Source organism: Mesocricetus auratus, unplaced genomic scaffold (assembly GCF_017639785.1).
Source record: "Mesocricetus auratus isolate SY011 unplaced genomic scaffold, BCM_Maur_2.0 Super-Scaffold_100004, whole genome shotgun sequence".
NCBI lineage: Eukaryota > Metazoa > Chordata > Mammalia > Rodentia > Cricetidae > Mesocricetus > Mesocricetus auratus.
The window spans coordinates 7,375,884-7,394,001 of record NW_024429189.1 but is presented as its reverse complement, the minus strand read 5'-3'; the positions used below and the strand labels follow the sequence as shown (position 1 = coordinate 7,394,001).

Sequence of the window (18,118 nt, the reverse complement as noted above, 5' to 3'; positions counted from 1 at the left end):
CTACACTGCTGCGTATCAGATAGGCAAAGAATGCTTGGTCTTGTTTGATAGCCTAGAGGCATAGGTGGGACCTCTGTGTATTGCTGTGTCTCATTTGATCTGAGTTGGGGAGGCTGCTTTTAAGGAAAAAGGCACCTATCTTTGAGCAAGGCAGAACTGTCTTTGAAAGGCTGATGCTCAACTTTGAGGAAGCTACTGACATGGGTGAGTGGGGTTGGACAAGAGCAGGTATCCAGTCCAAAGAGTCATCTTTTGCTGATCTGACAGAGACATTCATTGTGTATTCTTATGGCTGTAGCTGGTTCTGAGGATGCTCCAGGATATATAGAAGGGACTGGTGGGCCTTGGAAAGGACAGGAGAAACCTAGAAGGATTGGTTTATGTGGGGTAGATCAGTTAGCCACTGGATATCTGCCTCCGTTATTCATCCTGCTAGCTAGTTTTTGTGGGTTTTTGTTTTTGTTTTTGTTGTTGTTGTTGTTTTTGTTTTTTTGGGACAAGGTTTCTCTGTGGTTTTGGAGGCTGTCCTGGAACTAGTTCTTGTAGACCAGGCTGGTCTCCAACTCACAGAGATCCGCCCGTCTCTGCCTCCCGAGTGCTGGGATTAAAGGCATGCACCACTACCGCCCGGCCCTGCTACCTAGTTTTTTAAGAAAACAACAACAACAATAAAACATTGATGCAAACTGGAGAATGGACCTTTTTCTTTGTTACTTGTTTTTGAGCGTGGTCTCATTATGGTTTTTAAACTGAACATTATTTATTCCCACATGCAGTGAATATGGCAAGAAGTAGGTTGTGGGCTGTGGCCAAGACCAGGGTCTCTTCTGAATTGGTCATCCCACTATGTCAGTATCAGGATGGTCCCTTTTCTAGATGAGGAACCAATCCTACCTTACTCCAGTGGGAGTATAAAATATAAAGGGATGACATTTTGGAGAAAATGACGGGTCATTTTTAAAAATTCACTAAACATTTATACTTACTACATTTTACAATTAAAATTTTTTTTGTGTTTTTGTTTTGTTTTTCAAGAGAGGGCTTCTCTGTGTAGCCTTGGCTGCTTTGGAATTCACTCTGTAAACCAGACTGGCCTCCAACTCACAGAGATCTGCCTGCCTCTGTTTCCTGAGTGCTTGGATTAAAAGTGCACACTGCCATGCCTGGAAAGAATTTTCAGTTTTTACAAAATGATATGTTCGCCGGGCGTTGGTGGCGCACGCCTTTAATTCCAGCACTCGGGAGGCAGAGGCAGGCGGATCTCTGTAAGTTCGAGACCAGCCTGGACTACCAAGCGAGTTCCAGGACAGCCTCCAAAGCCACAGAGAAACCCTGTCTCGAAAAAAAACAAAAACAAAAAAAAAAAACCCAAAATGATATGTTCAGATATTTTAGGATGCACTTGATGCTTCATGAACAACAATTGTCTGTTCTCCCCTGACCTTCCACTCTCAGGTTCCTTTAAACATCTGTTTTAATTGTTTTGTACTTGTTATATCTGAGGTGCACTGGCTTCCTGTCTGGAGAGTAGAAATGAACCCTCTTGACTGCCTATCTTGCTTTCACTGCTCCTTCAAAACCCCTGTCTCACCCATAGGGATGTAACTAAGACTATGCATGCTTTTACCGCAGAGCCACATGGTGTCCTAGAGATAGTATTTTCTTGTCAGCTTTTGCTTTTTTGCAAATAGCATGTTTTTCGTTTTTTTGTTGTTTAAGTTTTTTCTGTACACCCATTAGAGAGGTTTGTCCTGGCTTGTACTCCATAAGCAGCACTTTTCTCTGGGAAAACCTCCCAACTTCCCCATCCTGCCATCTCATGTTATCGGGGATTCCTTGTACTCCGCTATAAGGGTCTCTAGATTCCTCCTCCTGGTCCACTTTCTTGTTTATGTGGGACAAGTGCTCTATTAGCTTCCTGAAGAAGGAACAGGAGAGACATATTGTTGAAAACTTACAAATGTGGAGCAGTCCTCCTTATCTTTCTCTTATACTACTAGATTTTTTTCACCTTAATTTTTTGTTTTTTTCCTTTGTGTGTGTGTGTGTGTGTGTGTGTGTGTGTGTGTGTGTGTGTGTCTGTGTCTGTGTCTGTGTCTGTGTCTGTGTCTGAGTTAGTCTGGCTTTCCTAAATCTTGTTCTGTAGACCAGGTTAGCTTCAAACTCACAGAAATCCGCCTGCCTCTGCCTCTCAAGTGCTGGGATTAAAGGTGTGCACCACCATGACCATCAAATTATTTATTTGTATTATATGTGTATATGTGTGTGCCTAAGAGTGTGTTTGTGTACCACACATGTACAGGACCCCATAGGCGTCAGAAAGGGGTATTGTATCCCCTGAAACTAGAGTTATAGCATCTGATGCGTGGTCTGTGGGTGCTGGGATCTGAATGCAGGTCTTCGGCAAGAGCAGTAACCGCTTGTAGCGCTGTGCCCTTTCTTCAGTACTTAAGTTCTTTAGAGCTTTTAATTGTTAATCTCAAATTTCTTTATTTTTAGATGTCTTAAAATGTTTTCATGTGTGACTATTTTCCTGCATGTATATATGTGTACCGTGTGCGTACTTGGTGACCATTGAGGCCAGAAGAGTGTGTTGAATCACCTGGAACTTAGAGTACAGACAGTTGTGAGCCACCATGTAAATGCTGAGGATTGAACCGAAATCCTGTGTAAGAACAGCAAGTAGTCTTAGCCTCTGGGTCATTTCCCCTGGTCCTGTTTGCTTGTTTGTTTGCTTTGTTTTTGTTTTTTTTTGTTTTTTGTTTTTTTTGAGACAGGGTTTCTCTGTAACAACAGCTCTGGCTGTCCTGGAATTAGTTCTGTAGACCAGGCTAGCCTCAAGCTCAGAGATCCACTTGCTTCTGCCTCCCGAGTACTGGAGTCTCTGTACCTTTCAATGTAGGTGTGTGCGTATGTGTGTATGAAGTCAGAGACAAATGCTGAGTGCCTTCCTTCAATTGCTTTCCTCCTTTAGTTTTTGAGACAAGGTTTCTCAGCCTAAAGTTTATCAGTTTGCTTTGGCTAGTCTGGCTAGAAGAACAGTGAGTGTGAGGGATCTGCCTGTTTCTGTCCCCCACCTCCCACCCCACTAGTTTTAGGTTAACCTGAAACTTGGTATATAGCCCAGGCTAGCTTCACATGTGTGGCAGTTCTCTTCATCTACCTCCAAGGTACTGGAATTCCCGTATATTGTGCCATATCCAGCATTTAGTGCTTTCTTTGTTGTTGGCCTCTGTTGTTTAAAAACACTATCGTGTTCTCCATGATGAAGTAAGATGAGGTGTTCTATTGTTCCCTTACATATTGCCATCCTTCCTGAGTTTTTTTTTCTCTGTGTAGTTTTGGTCTGTCTTTCAGATCAGGGCCTTCTCTGTCTCTTGCTGTCCACTTGTGTGAGATTACAGATGTGCCGTACAGGTGTATTGTAGAGCCACTGCTGAGACAGAACACACTGTGCCATTCACCAACACAAGTTCAAATTCAACATTTTAGCTTTATAGGTGATATGGTCTATCAACAGTATGTAGATTAATGAATAATAGTATGCCCAAAACACTATTTCCAAAACAGGTGATGAGAAGGTTTGACCCTGGGCTGCTTGTACCCACCCTATGGCTGAGATCAGAACAGTGGTTGCATGTCAGGGGTTTATGCTAGGTATTGACTCAGGGTGGCACAAGACATTCCGGTTGCTGGAAGAGTCCTTGACTCAACTGGTGATCACATGGATTAATTATGAAAAGAAAAATGCCACTTAAAATCAGGGTACAGTAGATATGGTGGCACACACCTTTAATATCAGCAGTCAGGAGGCAGAGGCAGATGGATCTTTGTAAGTTTGAGGCCAGCCTGGTCTACATAACAAACTCCAGGCCAGCTAAGACTATATAGTGAGATCCTGCTTCATAACAAAACAAACAAAAAACCCAACAACCAGGCAAACAATAAAACTGGAAACTGGGTTCAGGGCCAGGAAGCCTGACCACCCAAGCTGGATCCTGGAACCCACATAAAAATCTAGATGTAGTGGCACTAATTAGTAAGCCTGAGACAGGAGGCAGAGGCAGAAGAGGCCACAAGCTTGAAGACCAACTAGCCTGGAGTAAGCTGCACAGAAACAGAAACTAGACAGATCCTGACTCAACAAGGTTTAAGGAGAAAGTAGACTCCCAAATGCTGTTCTCTGACCTCCTCATGCATACTGTACCATGTGCACTCATGTGTGTGTGTGTGTGTGTGTGTGTGTGTGTGTGTGTATGTGTGTGTGTGTGACGCCTACATTAAAAAAGACAGACAAACTCATGTGTGTGGTCCAGGTTGTCAACTGGGGAATCTATACAGGAGACAGGACAGTAAACTGGATTCTTCCTTGAGGGGTTGAGAGCCCTGGGCTTCAGTGTCTGTAGGCTTTTTCTGTTTTTGTAGGATCTCAGGTACCCAGATCGGCCTTAAACTTGCTATGTATTCAAGGATGGATGATCTGGAACTCCTCATTCTCCTGCTTCCACCTCTTGTGTGCTAGGATTGCAGGCATGTGCCTTTGTGTGCAACCTTCTTCCCTTTTTTGCGACAGTCTGACTATGTAGCCCTGATTGACCTAGAACTAACTAGTTAGCCTAGGATGGCCTTGAATGTGAGCAGTTCTCTTGCCTCAGCGTCTTCTTGGATTTCAGGTGTGTGTCACAATCTTTCTTGGGTGTCACTTGTTTTCTGTAGCTTCTAAAATTCTGTTGCAATCCTAAAGTACTCATAGCTTTTTTCTTATTTTACTGATAGGGATCAAACCCAGGGTCTTTACATGTTATGCAAGGGCTCTATCATAGAGATTTATCTCCTGACTGTTTGTTTTTTTTTTGAGACAGTATTGCTCTGACTCCTTCTGCCTCTCCTTCGCAAGTACTGAGATTATTGTATCCACAATTCCTAGCTGGTTTTTGTCTTGATTCTTGGGATTATGACCATTTATATCCTTTTAGAGAGCAGAGATGAGCATTGTGTATTTAGTGAAAACAAAAGATCCTCTAATTTGTCCTTGAACCTCTTTAAATCTCAGTATAAGACATAAGCAGCATAGCAAAGGCATTGAGAATTAGATTAACACTCAGACTTCAATCAAAATCTCAAATTAACTGCAGAGTTAAATGATAGTTAATTTGATAGCAATACAAAGCATCAGAGTCTTTGGAAATGAAGGAGTTAGAGTCCATTGTTCACAAGTGTGTACTATGGTGTGAACCTAACTAGTTTGATATTCTATAATATAACAACTAAAAAGTCAACCTTCGCCAGGCAGTGGTGGTGCACACCTTTAGTCCCAGTACTTGGGAGGCAGAGGCAGGCAGATTTCTGTGGATTCGAGGCCAGCCTGGTCTACAAGAGCTACTTCCAGGACAGCCTCCAAAGCCACAGAGAAACCCTGTCTCGAAGGAAAAAAAAAAAAAGAGGCAACCTTCTAGAGAAAACTCACAAGGTATAATCACAACAGTAAAAGAGAATTTATAGAGTTGTATGAACTTTGTGTGGGAATACATGGATACGTGGTCAGACGTATAGTTAGTTCAGATAACATACCAATCACAGACCAAAGTAAATGTTCTACCCAAGTGTAGCTTGCTGAACCAGTGAGTTTATTTGGCTTAGTATGGGTGCATGGATGATCCTACCCCCAAACAGCTGTGTATTACTTTTCTCACTGCTGTGACAGTCCTTGACACAAAACAATTTAAGAGAGGATTGCTTTGAATTATAGTTTGAGTTCCATGATGGTAGGAAGACGTGATGGCATGAACAGGAGGGTAGCGGTCACATTGCATCAACAGTCAGGAGCAGAGGAAGTGGGACTGGGCTATAAAGCCTCAAGGCCTAACCCTAGTGATTGCATTCTCCAGTGAGGCTCTGTCTCCTAAAGGTTCCTCAACACCCCCACACCCCCAAACAGGATCTCTTTGTGTAGCCTTGGCTGTCCTGTAACTCAATCTGTAGACCAGGTTGGCCTTGAACTCTGCCCCCTGAGCACTGGGATTAAAGACATTCACCCCCACACCGGCTTCTTCATGCTTCCCTACACTGCCACTAGGTGTTTCAGTTATGCAGGACCTTCTCGAGGGCTTCAGGAACACAGCGCAGTAGCAAGTGCTGTGAGGACACATAGTGTCAGGAACTCACTCACACTTATTGCTCATGGGAATGCAGAGTGGACAGCCACTGTGGAGGACAATCTGGTGTGCTTTTTGTTGTTGTTTAGTTGTTTGGTTATCTGGTAGAAGTTTTGCTCTGTTTTGATTGATTTATACAGGATGCAGATACTGTGTGACCCAGGGACACCCCTCCCCACAGAAACCTATGTTTGTGTGTGTTAGAGCATCTTTATAGTTGCTGTATCTTAGAAGCAGCTCAGCCCCTCCCCACTAGGAATACAGGCATATGCATGACTACTGTGTTTGACTACGGTGTTTGACTACTGTTGAGTGGCATTTGACGATGGCGATTTCTGCTCTCAGTGACCTTTACAGAAAGCATGCATAGGTTGGGTCTTTTGTACTCTTTTGACAAAGGGCTCTAGACATGGTGGGATATTGCAGAGCCAGGCCTGTGAGCATTATCCAGTAAACTTACAGGTCAGTGGGCCTGAGCCACAACTCCTTTCAGCCAAACCTTTGCTGTGTTTTGCTGTGACAAATTTTGGTTTGCATCAAAATTACCAGTGTTCACAGCATGCCTGGGAAGATCACAGCTCTGTGTGAGTAGGAGCCCAGCAGGACCTCCAGAAATCTCTGTGGGTCGTGGAAACCCCCAGGAGCTTTCTAGATCCCTTGCGTAGGACTAACCAGGTTGTTGTTACAGGGTCACACTACACCCTACAAAACAGTTTCTGCCCGTGCAGCCGTTTCGTCCACCATCCTCTGGCTTCCTGCAGCAGCTTTTCAAGGAGTTTTTGAGAAATACCCTGAAACTCTGGTGAGGGTGGTGCAGGTGAGTTTCTTTCTGGCTGACTCTTCTGTCGTCCATGGACCATGTCAGGCCCTGGATCCCATTGGGGCTGGTTATGTGTCAGTTGTGAATTCGGCATTGTGGGTGGATCAGAGAATGTAGAACTGGCTTTGCTGGCAGGGTTTACTGCTGGGGATGTGGATTCTGGGAAGTGCTTTGTACTATAGGTCTGTGGTGGTGGTGCATGCCTTTAGCCCAGCACTCCAGAGCCACAGGCAGGGGCTTATCTGTAAATTCAAGGTCAGCCTGGTCTATGGAGCAAGTTCCAGGCCAACCACAGCTACATAGTAAGATCATGTCTCAGACAAAGGGTGGGGAGGACATGATCAAAATATATTGTACAAGAAAAAATTTTTCAATAGAAAAACTTTTTTTTATTATATTTTTTAAGACAGGGTTTCTCTGTATAACCTGGCTGTCCTGGAACTTGCTCTGCAGACCAGGCTGGCCTCAAGCTCTGTAGACCACTTGGCTTGCCTCCCAAGTGCTGGGATTAAAGTCATGTACCACCATTGCCCGGCTAGAAAAAATGTTTTTAAAAAAGAATAGTCAGGCCGGGCGGTGGTGGCGCACACCTTTAATCCCAGCACTCGGGAGGCAGAGGCAGGCGGATCTCTGTGAGTTCGAGGCCGGGCTGGACCAACAGCCTCCAAAACAATACAGAGAAACCCTGTCTCGTAAAAACCAAAAAAAAAAAAAAAAAAAAAAAAAAAGTCATAAATTGGACAGAGTGGTGGCATACGGGTGTAAACCCAGCCCTTGGAAAACTGAGGCAGGATTGTCCTGAGTTCAAGACCACCTCTGCTACATAGCATGTGCTAGCGTAACCAGAGCAAGACTCTGCCTCACAAAATGGGCTGTCAAGATGGCCCAGCAAGTAAGAGACCTTGCTGCCAAGCGTGGCTGCTTGAGTCCAATGCCCAGGACCTGTGTGGTGGAAGGAAAGAACCAAGTCCTGTAAGTCACTTCCTGAGTGCTGCGTGTGTCCTGTGGCATGTTCATATCCCACCCCCACACACAGTAAGGAGAGAAATGGGTGGGGGAGGTAGTTCAGTCAGTGAAGTGCTGACCTTGTAAACTGACCTGAATTTGATTGCCAAAACTCGATGTAAAATAGCAGAGAAAGGCAGGCGGATCTCTGTGAGTTAGGGGCCAGCCTGGTCTACAAAGCGAGTTCCAGGACAGCCAGGGCTGTTACATAGAAAACGCAGTCTTGAAAAAGAAAAGAGGAAAAAAGCTGAGTGCATGTGACCTGGGGAGGCAAGTGAGTCCCTAAGGCTTGTTGGCCAGTCAGCCTAATCAGTGAGTCCCAGGTCCCAGTGGGAGGCCCTGTCTCAGAAAACAAAACTAGTGGCTGCCGCCCAAGGAGCAACACCTCTACCCTCCATGTGCGCATTCACACGTCTCTGGCTTTTGTTACACATATGCAAAAAGGAATTTTAGTAACTCCATAGAAGCTTTCAGACCTCCCACTTCTCAAAAGAAAATTTAAAATCTCTTACTAAAATACGGTAATCTTAGATTTACAGAAAATTTGAAAACACTGCTTAATTCCTACAAGTCCCATATTGTTCTTCATGTTAGTGTCCTGCTGTGCAGTAGTGGTTGATGGGCCCCATAAAGGTGAGCTGTGGCCTGTGGCCTGTGCTGTGGGGCTCGGCAGGAATTCCGTGTGGACTGCCGGTGCCCAGCCTAGACTTGTAACACCTCTGTCTCTTGCAGATCATCATGGTGCGGCTGCAGCGGGTGACTTTCCTGGCTCTGCACAACTACCTGGGGCTGACTACAGAGCTCTTCAACCCTGTGAGTGCAGGCCTCCTCCATAGCCTACTGTCAGGATGGTGTCACTCTCAATAGGACACCCCTGACTGTGCCAGCCAGTACGGCTGTCCTGCAAGTGCTCCTAGCTGTGGGACTGGACTTGAGACGTGGTGGTGGGCTGAGTTTGCTTTCTTTCTTCCTTGTTTGTTTGGTTTGTTTTTGAGGCAAGGTTTCTCTGTGTAGCTTTTGGAACCTGTCTTGGAACTCGCTCTGTAGACCAGGCTGGCCTTGAATTCACAGAGATCCGCCTGCCTCTGCCTCCCGAGTGCTGTGATTAAAGGCATGCGCCACCACTACCAGCTGAGTTTGATTTCTTACTTATGTATATGCACTGAGTGATTCTACTGAAAGTCAGGATTTGGGGCATAGGCTTGTCAGACTTAGAGAATTTAGCCTGCTTTGTTGCTTCCCGGTAGTCCTGTTCTACCCCTAAAGTCAGAATTCTACAAAAATCTGGTGCTCAGGTACTGAGACTGTGGACTGGGCCATTCTTTTCCACCTGTCCCTCTTGCTAGTAGTTGGCTCCATGTCCTGCCCATGACTTAACCCCTGAGCTGAGCTGATACTAAGCTGTGACTTGGAAGGTGTGGGGCATTGCCAAGGGTACCGAGGCCTTGAATCCTTACTTTTGTGCCTCCTGGTAAACCTGGTCAGTCATAGCCTGTGGAATGGAAAGAGCCGGTTTCACTGGAAGGGCTCGGCAACAACTGAGCCAGGTGCTTGCTTCATTACTGCTCTGTTCCTATACCTGAAGCAAGGGCAGAGGAAGTTACTGGGAGACACACAAGGGAAGCCCAGCAGAACTCCTGGGCAGTTGGTAAGAAGTGCTTGGTACCCATGAGCTATCAATTCTTTGGTGATGCTTTAAGAGTTTGTTGTGCACCAGGCGTTAGTGGCGCACACCTTTAATCCCAGCACTCGGGAAACAGAGGCAGGCGGATCTCTGTGAGTTCAAGGCCAGCCTGGTCTACAGAGCGAGTTCCAGGACAGCCCCCAAAACAATACAGAGAAACCCCCCCAAAAAAACCAAAAAGTTTGCTGTGCTCAGTTGGTGGTATTTTAGGGAATATTCTTCCATGTTACATGATTTTTCCTGTTAATGAAGAGCTGACTACATGGGTTGTTGTTTTGTTGTATGAAGAGTTGGAAGCAGAACTAAGAGGAGAGTGTGCTGAGTTTTAATAAGCTCACCCTCTCTGAGTGCCTGGATTCTATATTGCTGTTGTCCTCACAGCTGATAAATAGTTGAACTCTTCTGATAGCATGCTTATAGGGGACCCAGGGAATTCCTGGAACATATCTAATGTTCTTCTCGTCCCTCAGGAGAGCCAAGCCATCCCTCTCTTGTCAGTAGCCAGTGTGGCAGCTGGACGGGCCAAGAGACACATGTCATATGGCCCAGAGGAGCAGCTTGAGAGGTCCCCAAGGTCTCTGGAGTCCTGCAGCTCAGGTACTACACCCGCTCAGGGCCTTCTCACTCCACTTTCCAGGTTACTTCATCTGCCTGCGGGTCTGCTCACCTTCATCCCAGGTTTCCTCATAGGCCTCCTGGGCTCCTCACCTGCCCCTGATGTCTCTTTACCTATCCCTAGGTCTTACTACATGGCTCCAGGTTTTCTGACCGGCCCCTCAGGTTTCCTCACAGGCTCCCAGGTCTCCTCAGCTGACCTCCCTTCATATATGCCCAGATTTCATGGTCTGGCATTACCTCACTGTCCTCTGGGTTTATTAGCTTCCTTCAGCTAACCTCTCATGCCCTGAGTTATGTTGTATATTTCCAGGAATCTTGCTTTCTGTCTTTTGGTACTACCTAGTGCTCCATAGGAATGCTGTTCAGGACAGCAAATTCTCAGCTTTGTCTTCCTACCGGACTTGACAACTGCTTTCAGATCAATTTGGATTGGGGAATGAACTGTCCAGGGACGCTTGAGCAATACATATCGCCTATGTTGCATTATTCCCACAAAGCCACTTTGAAAGTAGTTGCACCCTTCAGTGTCTTAATAGTTTATCACACTCTGTGAAGGATTCCAGGTGACCAGAGAAAAGTGAGAAACTACATGAAACTGCTTTGGTCAAGTAGACTGGAGATGCCCATTTGACCCCACCTGGGACAAGGCTTGCACCTTGGTGACCTTGAAACGCTTCCCTGGTTGATCTAGTTTTCCCATAAATGTACTTTAAAATAGTTGTCATTTAAGTCTTTTTTTCTGAGTAGTAGTGCGTTTCTCTCTGAAACTTTGGTCAGCTTGAGCAATGGAACTTTGAGGCTTGGCCTCTTGAAAGTGTTTGGTTCAGGCAGCTGTCCAGTGTGGCATCTTCACAGAGACTGGGCTTGAGGAGTTTTATAGATCTCTCTGGAAGCAGACAGTGTCCTGCGTAGTGGGCAAGGCCAGGGTTCCTTGAAGTTCAGGGAACATTCAAGTCCTATTTTGTCCTAGGTGTGCTAATGGTCATCTCTCCAGGAGAAGGCCTTGGGAAAGGGGCAGCTTGCAGATCCCCAGGTTTAGTGTTTATCTTCAGAGTACTTGATGGTAGCAGGGGGTAGTCAGTTCAAAAGGCCCTTGGTGAAGGATGACCAAGAGAGATGCAGGGTTGGGGGAAGAGAGCAGGACCAGCTGAGGCTAACGGTCTTGCATCACTCCCTTGGCAAGGGCTAACAGTGAGATTTCCTGAAGGCCCTGTTTGGGTGAGTTATCTGCAAGTTCACAGGGTACTTTGGAGGGCCTTGGTCATGTGCTGTTTTGGGGGAGTCTGTTCTTTGAGCCATCTGTAGTACCTGCAGCCAGACACTAGACCATATGGAACTGGAGTATCTCATTCCTCTGTCCCCCAGATCAAGAGAGCGTCCACCTGACAGTGTCTGGACCTCTGCTGAAGAGGAGCTGCTCCGTACCTCTGCCTTCCATCCACGGGGAGATCTCAGATGAGCTCAGGCAGTCCCAGGGAAGAGGCTTCAATCTTTCGGCCTCCCAAGGTAAAGGTCCCCTAGTGCTGCAGCTTGCCTTAATGACAGGTTTTGTGTGTCTGGAAGATGAGTCAAGCTGTCCCTTTCCCCAGTGTCATCTTGTCCTGACCTAGACACCCTGGACTTCGTACCATTTATGGTTGGACAAGAGCCTGTGGCCCTGAGGTCCTCTCTTTCTGGGGCTGAGCCGCTGGTGGGCGCCTTACTGCTTTGTGTGTCCTGGTGACTTCTGCTCACTGTCTTCTTCTATCAGTCCTGTGCATGATGCCTCTGCCGCTGAGTCCTGGACCCACCTGTGCCACCTGCCATCGTGGATGGCCATCTTGAGTGTCAGGCTCACCTCTGCTGGGGTTCCCATCACAAACTGACATGCTTCTCTGCGTCCCCTCAGCCTCCTGTTGTTTGCGGACTAATGCCCAGAAGTGCCTGACCTTACTGCTCCCTTCCTCTGTTTCCCTTTCTTTTGTGCAGCTTGTTGACTTCCTGGTTAATTTTTTTTCTTTCAGTTTTTCAAGACAGGGTTTCTCTGCGGCTTTGGAGGCTGTCCTGGAACTAGCTCTTTTAGACCAGGCTGGACTCGAACTCACAGAGATTCATCTGCCTCTGCCTCCCGAGTGCTGGGATTAAAGGCGTGCGCCACCAACGCCTGGCTTCTTTGGCTTTTTTAAAAATGCTATCTTTATTCAGTATTATGTTTCTGAGTCTGTGTGAGTTTTTCATCCCTAAAGTATTAGCTTTTGTTTGCTTTTTGTTTTTGAGATGGGGTGGTATCTCACTCTGTAGCCAAAGTTAGCCAGTGGTTTCCAGGGATCTCCCTGTCTCTGCCTCCCAGCACTAAGATTACATGAAATGTGCTATCACAGTGGCTTTTAGATGGGTGCCAGGGATCTGAACTCAGGCCCTAATATCTGCATAGCAAGTACTTTACCCATTTATCTAGCCCCCAAACTTCTATTTTATAGCTATGTTCCTTTGGCATGGGAAAGGTTACATTAAGGACATAGTCCCTCTCTCTCTTCCTTCCCTCCCTCTCTCCCTCCCTCTCTCCACAGAGTAGTGCTAAGTAGCTCAGGCTTGAACTCATAATCCCCTTCCTCTGCCTCCTGACTACTTAGGTTGCAGGTGTGGCCCACCACCTGCATGGCTGGCTTAAGTAGTATCATCAAACCACAGCCCCTGCCTCTTGGGCAGGTGCTCTCACGTGGCATGCAGTATGTCTCAAGGGTTTCTCTCTGGGCTCTTTGCACCTTTCTCCAGTTCTCTCAGCATCCGTGTGTAAACCAGAGGACAACCACTGATACCATTTCTCAGGAGCCATCACTATTTTTGAGAGAGGGTTTCTCACTGGGAGATTAGCCAGTAGGCCAGACTGGCTAATCTGGCTAATGAATGAACACCAAGGATCTTCCTGTTTCTACCTCCAAACTGACTTTTCTTTTTATTTAGTTAAAAATAAGTATTTATTTATAATTTGCATGTTTATTTTATTTGTGGAGTGTTTTGCCTCCATATATATGTATGTGCATATGCACAACCCATGTGTGCCTGGTACCTGAAGAGGTCAGAAGAAGGTGTTGGGTCCCCTAGAACTGGAGTTACAGCCAGTTGTGAGATGCTGTGTGAGTACTGGGACTCAAACCCATGTTCTCTGCAAGAGCAACAAGTACTCTTACCTGCTGGAGCCATCTCTCTAGTCCCCATTGATTGTTATTGAATGTGTATGATTGTTTTGCCGGCATGTATGTTAATGCTCACAGAGACCAGAAGAGGGTGCTGGTTTCCCTGGAGCTGGAATTACTGATGGTTGTAGACTTGCCATGTGTATAAGCTCTGAGCCATCACGCCAGCTTCATGCCTGATTTTCAATTTTATTTTTTTCCATTTTTTGATGTCATTTTACATTCCAACCACAGTTCTCCCTTCCACCCTCCCTCCCCTCCCCTCTAGCCCACCCCAGTCCACTCCTCCTCACGGGTAAGGGCTCCCATGAGGAGTCAACCTAGATGCCTGACTTTTTTTTCTTTTTCTTTTTCTTTTTCTTTTTTTTTTTTTTTTTTGAGACAGTTTCTCTGTGTAGCTTTTAGACCAGGCTGGCCTCAAACTCAGAGATCCTCCTGCTTCTGCCTTCTGAGTGCTGGGATTAAAGGTGTGCACCACCACCCATCTAGATGCCTGACTTTTAATGTGGGTGCTGGAGGCATAAATCTGTTCCTCGTGCTAGGTAGTGATGGTGCACGCCTTTAATCCCAGTACTTGGGAGGCAGAGGCAGGTAGATCTCTGTGAGTTTGAGGCCCGACTGTTCTACAGAGTTGAATTCTAGGACGGGTTCCAAAGCTACACAGAGAAACTCTGTCTCAAGAAAAAAAAAAAGTTCCTTATGCTTGTGTGGCAAGTACTTTATTGACTGAGCTATCTCTCCAGTTCTAAGGTTTTTTTTTAAATAAAAAAATTATACGTACAGGTAGCATGCATACAAAATAAGCAAATAAAAATATAATAAGACGTTTTATTTTAAAGCAAGGCCACAAGCCAGGCAGTGATAGTTCATGCCTTTAATCCCAGCACTTGGGAGGCAGAGGCAGGCAAGCTCTGTGAGTTTGAGGCCAGCCTGGTCTTTAAAGGGAGTACCAGGACAGCAAGTTCACCACATTTGTTTAGTTCTTTCTGCATGTAACTGTTTCCCTTTTTGATGTTTTGTCTAATTTGGTGGAACAAGAGTACCCTCACTAGAAATTGATCATAAGGAGCCAGACAGTCTTGGACTTCCAACCTCAGAAACCATGAGCTAAATGAGCATCTTTGCTTTCTATAGTACCGCCTTCAGATGTCCTGCTAGAGCAATATAAAATGGACTCGTGATATTATAACAAAAAGATGTCAGCAATGCAGCCTTGCTGTCTAAAGATTTGAGTCTTATCTACCAAGTTTATGCTGTTAGGTGTCCACTCAGCCTGCCCGTTGTGTACCTGTGCATATGGGCTAGTAGGTGGACAGAGAACTGAATCATCTTTCTGTTTGTAGAAAGCCAAGAGGCGGCCACCTCAGACCTGGGGATGGCATACAACCGTGCCAGGGTTTTGCCACACTCAGATGAGCAACTTGTGAACTCTGTGGCCAACAAGGTATATCCCTGCCTCTTGTTACTGTCCCCCTGGGGCCTTGCTTGCTCCCCTGCTTACTATGGATATGGTCCATGTCTGACATCACCAGTATCAGCAACGGGTCATGGAGATGCATTTACATTCATTCCTCATTACATCTCTTCTGATGGCTTGTATCTTTGTTCTTTTCAAGTCAAAGAAAAACGTGATGGTTGCAGAGACCCCCTCTGCCATCTTCCACTACTCAGAAAATTCCTGGAATGAGACTGGAGCCAGTGGGAAGACAGATGCTATCTTGAAAGCTGCCACGAAGGACCTCCTTACCCTGATGAAGCTAGATGTAAGTGTGTGGGCTCCTGCAAGAGAGGGCAGTGACTACTCCTGATCCCCCACAAGTCCTGCTTTTCATTTCCCCTATTTTGGGCTGCACATCCCTGTAATGTTTCCTTGGGCATCTGTGACCTGAACTGTGGTCCTCTTCTTTATCCAGGCCTCCAGTAGTGGGGATCTACATCTGCAGGTGTAGCCTTGGCCAAAATCAATGTGTCAGTGGGCTTTCAGAATCACCTGGGCACTGAGAACTACATCTTCCTCACATATATGTTTTTAGTAATTTTTCCCTCTGTATTTTGGTGGGTTTTGTTTGTTTGTTTTGTGTTTTTTGTTTGTTGTTTTTTAAGACAAGCTTTCTCTGTGTAGTCCTTGCTGTCTTGGAACTGTCTTTGTAGACCAGGCTGTCCTTGAACTCAAAAATTTACCTGCCTCTGCCTCCCAAGTGCTGGGATTAAAGGTGTGCGCTACCACCAACCAGCTAGACTCATTCTCATTAGAACTACCATACCAGCACATGGATGGAATGCAAACTGTGAACAGCCCTCAAACCTACTATGCATATGTCAGTCCAACCCCCTTCTCCACAAAAGAGGTCCTTCTCTGTGCCAGGCTTGTACTCCTAGACTGCTTGATTTCATTACCAGCTGAGAGAACGTCAAACTTTTTTTTCTCTCTCTGGCTCTTTCTCTCTCTGTGCCCTCTACACTCGTGTGTGTGTGTGTGTGTGTGTGTGTGTGTGTGTGTGTGTGTGTGTGTGAGAGAGAGAGAGAGAGAGAGAGAGAGAGAGAGAGAGAGAGAGAGAGAGAGAGAGAGAAAGACTAAATGCTAAGCAAGAGCTTTGTTCCTGAGCCACACCTCAGTCTCTAGTTTTTTCAGTTTTAAATGAATGTTCTGGAGGTATAGAATCAAATTTTTGTTTTAGTTTCTCTAGTCACTAGTGAAGTCAGTGCCTTCCATGTTTTATATGCTACAAAAGTCTTTGTAGCATACTGTGAGACAAACATGCTTGGTTCTGAAATGGTGTGTGGCGGGGAGGCGACTCCACTTGTAGAGCCAGATTTGTAGTGAGCACATGTTGTGTACCAATATATAAAAAAGTGTATCACAGGCTTTAATGCAGGTACAGTTAATCTATGCATATAGTACAAGAAAGGCCAGAGATCTTACATAGTTTTGGGGGCTCTGGTTTGCCTTACATCATTCTAGAGCTCTCCCACCAGTAGTCCTTCATAAACGAAAGCAATGGAGCTGGTGTAGCTCTGGAAGAGTCTGTGTTTAGTATGCACAAGTTTGAACTCCAGTACATACACAAAACAAGGCAGCAGAGGAGGTATACCTGTAATAGCCACTCACCTTTTTTTTTTTTGTTTTGTTTTGTTTTGTTTTTACGAGACAGGGTTTCTCTGTATTGTTTCGGAGGCTATCGGTCCAGCCCAGCCTTGAACTCACAGAGATCCGCCTGCCTCTGCCTCCCGAGTACTGGGATTAAAGGTGAGCCACTCACCTTTGGACTAGACAAAACACAAAAGTCACTATCAATGGGGCTGACATATGGCTTAGTAGGTAAAGAAAGGTACTTTGTACAATCAGGACAACCTGCATTTGATCCCTGGAACCATGTGTGGTGGTTTGAATAAAAATGGCCCCCATAAACCCAGCAAATTAAGGAGAGGTGTCCTTGTTGGAATAGGTACGTTCTTATTGGAGGGAGTGTGTCACTGGGGGTAGGTTTTGAGGTTTCAGCTGGTCTAGCCAGGCCAGTGTCTTACATTCTCTTCCTGCTGATCTGGATGTAGAACTCTCAGCTACCTCTCCACGACAATAATGGACTAATCCTCTGAACTGTAAAACAGCCCCAATTAAATGTTTCACTTTATAAGAGTTGCCATGGTCATGGTGTCTCTTCATAGCAACAGAAACTGTAACTAAGACACCATGTAAAGGTGGGATGAGAAAATCTACTCCACAAAGTTGTTCTCTAACTCCACATGTGCGCATGTGAGTTTCTCTCTCTCCCGTGTGTGTGTGTGGTGGGGGGGAGGATACTACATGTTTATGGTATCCATAGATCCTGGAACTGGAGTTTCAGGCAGTTGTGAGCTGAGTGGGGAAAACTGAGTTCTGGAAGAACAGCAAGTAATCTTAACTGCTGAGCCATCTCTCCAGTCCTTTACATTGACTTTTGAGTCTCTCACTAAACCCAGTGCTCACCAATCAGCAAGAGATATACTTGTTTCTACCCACACCATCTATATACTAGGGTCATAGATAAGTGACCATGCTTAGATTTTTTTTTTAACAGTGTTGGGGATTTAAACTCAGGACCTCATGTTTGAGAGATGTAGTTTTCAACCTTATATTAAAGTTATGAATCAAAAAAAATTTTTTTGGTTTTTCGAGACAGGGTTTCTCTGTATTGTTTTGGAGGCTGTCCTGGAACTCGCTTTGTAGACCAGGATGGCCTCGAACTCACAGAGATCCACCTGTCTCCGCCTCCCGAGTGCTGGGATTAAAGGCGTGCGCCACCAACGCCCGGCTAAAATTTGTTTTTTTTTTGTTTGTTTGCTTTTTGATATTTCAGAATAGGGTTTTTCTGTGTGGCCCTGGCTGTCCTGGAACTCACTCTGTAGACCAGGCTGGCCTCAAACAGAGATTGGTCTGCCTCTGCCTTCAGAGTGCTGGGATTAAAGGTGTTTGCCACCACCTCAAAGCTTCCTTCGGTTATCTTATTGCTATAGCTAGAACTTCAAGTACTATATTGAATAGATACTTAAAGATTGGGTAGCCTTGTCTTGTTTCTGACTTTAGTAGAGTTGCTTTGAGTTTCTCTCCATTTGATTTGATGTTGGCTGTTGGCTTGCTGTGTATTGCCTTTATTATGTTTAGGTACCTTCCTTGTATCTT

The 18,118-nt window shown here is 45.6% G+C and overlaps 1 protein-coding gene across 6 annotated transcripts in view; it reads left to right on the top strand.

The window, feature by feature from the left end:
* Pnpla7 (patatin like phospholipase domain containing 7) overlaps positions 1 to 18,118 on the top strand; it is a 68,691-nt gene that overhangs the window by 10,345 nt on the left and 40,228 nt on the right. For all 6 annotated transcript variants that reach the window (XM_013123277.3, XM_005083730.4, XM_021235068.2 and 3 more), the window contains 6 exons: positions 6,844 to 6,972; positions 8,713 to 8,793; positions 10,135 to 10,261; positions 11,648 to 11,788; positions 14,802 to 14,902; positions 15,075 to 15,221. In XM_013123277.3, the coding sequence (XP_012978731.1) occupies positions 6,844 to 6,972; positions 8,713 to 8,793; positions 10,135 to 10,261; positions 11,648 to 11,788; positions 14,802 to 14,902; positions 15,075 to 15,221 (726 nt within the window). The remainder of the gene's footprint in view (positions 1 to 6,843; positions 6,973 to 8,712; positions 8,794 to 10,134; positions 10,262 to 11,647; positions 11,789 to 14,801; positions 14,903 to 15,074; positions 15,222 to 18,118) is intronic.